At 45.2% G+C, this 7,373-nt stretch overlaps 1 protein-coding gene across 5 annotated transcripts in view; it reads right to left on the bottom strand.

Moving 5' to 3' along the window:
• Positions 1–981: 981 nt before the first annotated feature.
• BRD8 (bromodomain containing 8) overlaps positions 982–7,373 on the bottom strand; it is a 29,995-nt gene continuing 23,603 nt past the window's right edge. For all 5 annotated transcript variants that reach the window (XM_081900241.1, XM_081900238.1, XM_081900240.1 and 2 more), the window contains 6 exons: positions 6,828–7,301; positions 6,367–6,509; positions 5,331–5,420; positions 4,005–4,073; positions 2,292–2,522; positions 982–1,420 (listed from right to left, as the gene is read on the bottom strand). In XM_081900241.1, coding sequence (XP_081756367.1) covers positions 1,414–1,420; positions 2,292–2,522; positions 4,005–4,073; positions 5,331–5,420; positions 6,367–6,509; positions 6,828–7,301 — 1,014 coding nt within the window. In that variant the 3' untranslated portion in view covers positions 982–1,413. The remainder of the gene's footprint in view (positions 1,421–2,291; positions 2,523–4,004; positions 4,074–5,330; positions 5,421–6,366; positions 6,510–6,827; positions 7,302–7,373) is intronic.

The raw sequence follows: 7,373 nt of genomic DNA, 5'->3' as shown, positions 1-7,373 counted from the left end.
TGAAGCTTGTACTGCAACAAGAATCTCTGCACTGGACTTAATTAATGCTCTGCAAAGAGAACTGTTGCTGGTTGCGCAGCGGAAGCGTTTACTGGACCAGAACACAGACTCTCTTATTGGGGAGGGATGGAGAAGTGTGGATTAGGAGGGGATGTGGCATCTGAAGTATCCTTAGGGCCACAGATATGCTTGGAGGGCCACATCTGGCCCTGGGTCTCAGGTTCCCACCCCTGCCATACATGGATTTTACCTAGTAGCAGCCCACCAGGTGCTGGGGCTCTGCAAAATAGTGTATACACCAAGCATTGCACACCCCACCTGCTGCTAGGGATGTTTCCTCTTAACCACATTCACCGTCAGTCACACACACACAGTTTCTCCCCAGTCCAACTTTAGCTTCTGCCGCATTATGCTCAAACTCTGTGGGACAGAGAAGAGGCAGAGTCTAGCAGTTTCCTGGCACTTTGCAAAGCTGCTGTCATTATATCTGGTCTTGTCATAAAGGTGATCCTGTTTTCACAGGTATAAGTGAAGCGAAGCGTGCTATGGTATTTGTTTTCCCCTTTTCTTTCCTCGTGGTCATTATCTGCTCCTCTCCTTTTATATCAGGCATTCACAAATAATTTATCATTATTGGTGGAGAACTCCCAATATCTCTTACGCCCTTCCCAAATTAGGCCACGCCTAGTGATAACTACTTGGTAACTGGTAAAGGTGAGTACAATGGATGCAACTTCAGAGAGTAGTGTTCTGCTAGGGAGGCATGAATAGAGCTAATTTGTGCCAGTGTTGAAACCAACAAAGCTACCTTGCTTGGGTACTAACAGTGGCATCATGTAGGGTTTTTGGGGTTTTTTTGCCTCCAAAATAATGTTTGCAGATAACTGCATGCTCTTTCAGTTTTAGAATTTTCTAAAAAGGAAGCCAATACAGATTTTTAAAAAATCTTTCAGAATCTAGAACAGAACTGTTCTGGAATGGTTATACACAACATAACATTTATTCTCTGGAAATGTACGTTCTACAGCCCCTTGTTGGTGCCTGCTACCAAAAACGGGGCTTAGCTTTGTGGGACAAGTCTTGCCTGTGCTATGGCTTGTTGGTTCTTTAACTTTCTTTTTCATCCATTAAACTTCAACTGAGACTCCTGGGTGAGGACAAGACAACATGGTTCCAGGAATAAACAACAGGAAAAAACATAGTATCTGTAGTCTAAAAACTGACTTTTCTGATACATATAAACCTGTTATGACTAATACTTTGAGACATATAATAGATAACAAAAGCTCTTAGGGAAGTGGAGGGGCATCAGACTGCTGAACTGTGGTTATCTTAACAACTTTTCCGTAGAGCCAGACTGAAGGTATCAAGGTTGAAATCCGGCTTCTGGACTAGCCTGATTCTTCTGGCTCCTCAACATCTATAAATTGAAAGAAAGACAGTAAATCTCTCAGTTCCCTAAGGATTTATCATGTTCCAGAATAGCCTGTATCTAAGCCTACATAAACCTCATTACGAAGGGCCACAGAAAGTATCAGGTTCAATCCCTGGCATCTCCAGGCAGGGCTGGGAGACCCCTGTCTGACATCTTGGAGGGCCACTGTCCATCACCATAGACAATGCTAAGCTAGACAGACCAATGGTCTGACTTGATATAAGGCAGTTTCCTATGTTCCTGCTTAGGGAGCCAAGTGGATTTTTAATCATCTATATGCCTTGCATATAGAAGGGACGCAGGTGGCGCTGTGGGTTAAAACACAGAGCCTAGGACTTGCCGATCAGAAGGTCGGCGGTTCGAATCCCTGTGACAGGGTGAGCTCCCATTGCTCAGTCCCAACGTCTGCCAACCTAGCAGTTCGAAAGCACATCAAAAGTTCCAGTAGATAAATAGGTACCATTCCAGTGGGAAGGTAAATGGCATTTCCATGTGCTGCTCTGGTTTGCCAGAAGCAGCTTAGTCATGCTGGCCACATGCTGCATGCTGGCTCCCTTGGCCAGTAAAACGAGATGAGCGCCGCAACCCCAGAGTCGGTCACGACTGGAACTAATGGTCAGGGGTCTCCTTTACCTTTATGCCTTGCAGCTTGGCAGAAAATTCTACTCATTATTGGGAAATCTAAGGAAGAGGCTTTCACCTTGAGATGAATAGCACTCATGTTTGGGAGACACAAGCAGAGATGCCATACATCCTGTGAATGGTTGGATTTCCACTCATTTGTTCCCTACAGGTATGGGAACATGGCAAAGGGGAGGCTGATGTGGTTGATCCCCTTGGAACACAATCCTCTCACCTTCTCACAAAGCCCTGCATTTCCTCTGAGCACAGGAGTGCCTCGCCCAGCATCTGAAGCTGCTCCAGGATTTCTCGCTGCATCTCCAGAGCAATGCGATGTATATGGTGGTTGGAGTTATTGTACATGATGGCATTCTGGAACATCAGCATGAGATCCCGCTGGAACTGCACCATATTCTGAATGCGGCCCTTGGAGAGGCTCCTCTTTATGGAGGAAAGATCGGCTGGTCTTCAGAAAGGAGGGAGAAGTGAGTTGCAATTGTCTGTCATTTTGGCCAAGTTGTTAAGAAAAAAATTACATTGTCTCTCAGAGAAGGATTTGGGCGGTTATAGATTGGAAACTAGCAGAATTTTAACTTGGTAGCCCAGGCAGCTCTCAAAGGAAATATCCAATCCTTAGAGTAAGAATTTCTGTTCCTCCATCAGTGGATGGTGTCAATTACTGGCTGTGTTATACAGTGGATTTAATCTTCCAACATATGGTACTTTTCTTTTGTTGAAATCAGCCCCTTCCCTCAATTTGGATCAGGTCTATGATGATTCTGGGGGTGGCTTTAACCCTTCACATACTCATACTGCTTCTTAATACATAAATCACGCACTAAAGCTGCTATTATCCACAGAGTGGGTAGATAGTAAGATGGGTACGATACAGGTGATTGTCTTTTCTCATCTAAACAATAGCCTCTGGGGGAGTGATTCATGTTAAGGGAATCTACCCCAGTACTGAAGTCCCAATTCAAATCCCATCCTCTACCTCACTGCTTTTCAATCAATAATAATTACTGGGTAGGTAAAGGGAGGGACTGGGAGACTGACTCATGGACCTCATCAATCCCACCATTGCATACAGGCAGGCTTCTCCTGATCCAGATGTTATGGAGAAATAGAGCTGAGTGTCATAAGCGTACTGATGGCATCTGGCCCCAAAATGCCTAATGACCGCTTCCCAACAGCTTCATATAGGTATTCAATGGCATAGGGGATAAAATAGTGCCTGGCAGCATCCCTTAATTTAACCACCAAAGGGGCCAAAAAGTACTCTCTCAATGTAGGTAGGACTAGAACCCCCCATTTCTCATTCCATGGAGCCAGTCCAAGAGGCTATATGGACACTGGTATCAAAAGCAGCAGAGAGGCAGAAAAGCAGGAACAAAGCTGCACTACCCTTGCCCTGCTCACTGTAAAGGTGGCCAAGGATGACTCGGTCCCATAGCCAAGCCTGAACCCAGATTGGAATGGGTTTAAATGCTCTGTGTCCTCCAATAATGCTTGCAGCTGCCCTGCCACTACTCTCTCTGCCACCAAGAAATTGGTAGCTGCAACTGGATGGTAGTTATTCCAGTCCAAAGGACCCAGGGCCAGTTTCTTCAAGAGTGTTCACACCACCATCTCTTTCAAGGCAGCTGGAACCACCCCATCACACAATAAAATGTTCTCCATGCCTTGGACCCAAGGAATCAAACCCCCTTTGGTAGATTTAAGCAGCTAGGAGGGACAGGGGTGAAGAGGGCATGTGGGCAGACGTATTGCCACCAGCATCTTATCCATATCAACTTGACTGCATAAGCTTAAACTGATCCCGTCACATATCATAGACTCTGGCATTGGACAATTCGGCTGGAACTGCAACCATGGCAGTTGTTGTGACTTGTACCACTCTCACAGCCTTATTCTCCATACCAGCTCTCCCTCCACTTTTTCAGCTGACCTTTTCACCACATCTTTGTAACCAGGAGCCTGCTTCTCGGAAACGGGCTTCAGAAAGGGGCCGCTGTATCTAAGGGGGAGACAGAGATGAAGAGAGCTAAATAGGCTTTCCCATGTGCATTACACAATCCCTTGGCTCACCGCCGGACTTCATGCCACACCCTTTTCTGTATCTCAGAATGACTGGTGGGGATGACAGTGATTGGCAGATGCAAGTCAATCGGCTAAGAAATCACTCAGACTCCGTGAAGAATTCTTCTTTGGACTCCAGCCAGGTCCACACGTGACCCATCTACAAGAGGTACATGAGATGGGAAGAGGGTTTGTCACTGGCTCACGTGCTAGCTTCGGCTGTAGCTCAGTGGAAGAGCATCTGCTTTGGTTGCAATGATTGCAGTTCAGTCTCCAGACAAGACTGAAAATGTCCCTAGTCTGAAATCTGGAGGATAGCTGCCAGTCAGAGTAGAGAGTGCTAAGCTAGAGGGACAAAGGGTCTGATTTGGTATAAGGTTGCTTTCAACATTCCTAACGCTAATACATATAGGACACTCCATTTCCTCTGGGCTTCAGTCCTGGGATCCCAGTGTCTTCCCCCATATTTTCATCAGTTCTCTCTGAGCTTGATCCACAACATTTTTCTGTTCGAGCTTTGACTCCCTCAGTATCCAACTCTGGTCTTTCCACACAGGTTTTAAAGTCTTAGGTTTACTCTCACTGTATCGGTACTAAATTGTGGCACATTTCCTCTATTTATACATTTCCTCCTCTTAAATTTCAACCCTCACCCTCACCTTACACACATAGTTTGCCCTCTTAATAACCACCAGATACAGGCAGTCGCTCCTGTTTACCCAAATACATCTTGATAAATTTGATGCTGCTTGCCAAAAAAAAAAACCCCAGGGTGAAAATCTCAGGAGTGTATTGGATTTTAGGATCATGAAGCAAGTCTGATACGATTTCTGCTATTTAAAAAAAATTAGCAGATGCAGTAAATGCAATAAGCAAGGTGCCTAGGTTACTGGATGTATAGATGCAACGTTACACCACTCAAAGAAATGAAACAATTTGAAAGAGGAAAACTGCAGTGTCAGGAAGTGGGACAGCAGGAGATTTCAGTCTAGACCAGAGTGTGCAAAAGGTTGCATCTCTTAAATTGGGGGGAGAAGAGGACCCTCACAGGAAGTGGCATGCAGACACAGACAAATCGCAAGATGCTGTGTGACCTGCACCAGCTCTTGAATGGTTAGTATCAAGCAGCCGTGAAGATGTTCTACTGTGGATGCACCCTTAGTCCTCTTCACCTCCATAAACCTTAATAACACACCTGTGGCCAGCCACCATCTTCCAGATGGACAACAGAGTTTTCTTGAAAAGCAAATGCTGCTGGAGAGGGTCATCTTGGCTCAGCCGCATCCTATACAGATAAGAAACAGAACAGATTTATTCCCATCAGGAAAAAGAAATTGGTGGGATAAATGTGTTATTGGACCAGTGGTGCAGCTAAGTTTGTTAGCCCCTGATGGAAAAAGAAATTTGTACAACTTACCAATGAAAGTTAGTAAATGAAGGGGTTAAGGAGCACAGAACTGTAAATTTCTAGAGAAGGCACAGCTAAGATTCACCCCTCACCTTCAGGGAGGGGGGAAGTATTGTTTGTTTCCTGCTCCTCTCTCCCTCTTCTTTTGAACCATGCAACTGACCAGACACATGAGGCTGGCGCTCCCTGTTCAAACTCCATGCTTGAAGGTACCCTTTTCATATTTTGTACTCAGTAAGTTTTTACCTGTGTTGTTTTTGCTGTAGCATTGATTGATGCATGAGTGTGACCTTTACTTAATATAAGTAAAGCATTTAAACTTACGAAAGTTTGTGCTCTATTAACTCTGAGAGTGGTAGAGACAGGGGAATACAATTAGTACCCAGTGCTTAATACTGGGACATTTAAAGGTCTAACAACCTATATTTGCCACGCTTTGCAAACACTGCATATATTTTAGTTTTAAACTCTGCTGGGGGCCCTTTTGACTACAGAGTGAGTCAGCCCCATGTTTTTTTAATTCAGGCAGTCAATCGTTTTTCGTTTTCTTTTGTAGTTTCCTCCACACATGGAATATCTGAATTAACTAGAATTCCCCAGTTATTTCCTAACAAAGAGTTCCCCGCGCCTCTTCTAGAGGGAGCTTTAGGCTGCAGCCCTATATATAAGCTTAGCTGGGAGCCAGGCCCACATAACTCAGTGGGGTTTACTTCTGAGTAGACCTGTGCATGATTGCATGGCAAGATGACTGGCTACACTTAAAGTACTAAGCCTGAAGAGCAGGTATGATGCCATTTCTGAGCTTTGTGCCACCATTACTCACAAAGGCAAAGAAGCTGTACTTGTGGTAGGAGAGCTCATCAAGGGTGTTCCATAGGGACTGGAGTCGTCGTTGCTGTAACTCAGGTGGAAGTCACAATCTTTCCAGTCTTCAGCTTGTTCTTCATTGCGTTCCGCAGCCACTTCCTGGTGAACACAAAATAGGCATGAGCTGAATTGGCAAAGTAACAATTGGAATATCAAACTCAGGGCCAGATGCCCATGATACCAAGATACAAGGATTCTAACTGGGTAGGTCCATCTTTTCCCCACCCCACCTGAAAACGCAGCTAAGCCCTCCCAAGCAACTTGTTCTCACTTTCCCCCTTCCCACCAACAATCATGGCTAGCTCACAGATTTCATCTTTCCCTTGGTGCTTATCAACTTTCACTTCACTGTGCTTCTCCTTTCCAGAGAATATGACCTCTATCCAAAAATGGGGAGATGAGAGTTTCACCACTTACCTCTATGTTTTGTGGCACCCCATCCTTCAGTGTTCTCCAACTGAAGGAAGTATCATTTGTAAGCTCTAATGAGTAGTCATCTTCATCTGTTTCTCCTGCACTTTCCACAAGGCTATGCAGCATCTTCTTTCCCAAACCCCCATCAGGATTGTCATCCTGAATCTGAGAGTCTCCTGACTCCTCACACAGATCCTGTTGCTCTTCCATTCCTTCTGCTTCCCAGTTCATAACTGGCAACTCTTCTGAGACCTGAAATGCCAACTTTCCCCTTCCCTGGGAAGTAGCTCTCTTTTTCAGAACCTGAAGCTGACTTCCTTTAGCCACTTCCTCCTCTTGGTGGGTCACAGATCCCTTTATGTCTCCTTCATGATCCAGCAATCCCCTTCCAGGCAACTCCCCAGCACTGCAAAGTGCCTGTGGACCCTGGGCCAGGTACGTGCTGCCAATGCAAAGGGGCTCCATCAAATGAGTTACCTGGAAGAGAGGATGACAGGCTAACAGCTTAAGACCTTTACAGAATTAGTGACATTACAAAACTATTTGCAG

The sequence above is a fragment of the Podarcis melisellensis genome, assembly GCF_964234715.1.
Source record: "Podarcis melisellensis genome assembly, chromosome: 2".
Classification (NCBI taxonomy): Eukaryota; Metazoa; Chordata; class Lepidosauria; order Squamata; family Lacertidae; genus Podarcis; species Podarcis melisellensis.
Note: the sequence above shows the minus strand (reverse complement) of the source record. Positions and strands in the feature narration are given on the sequence as shown.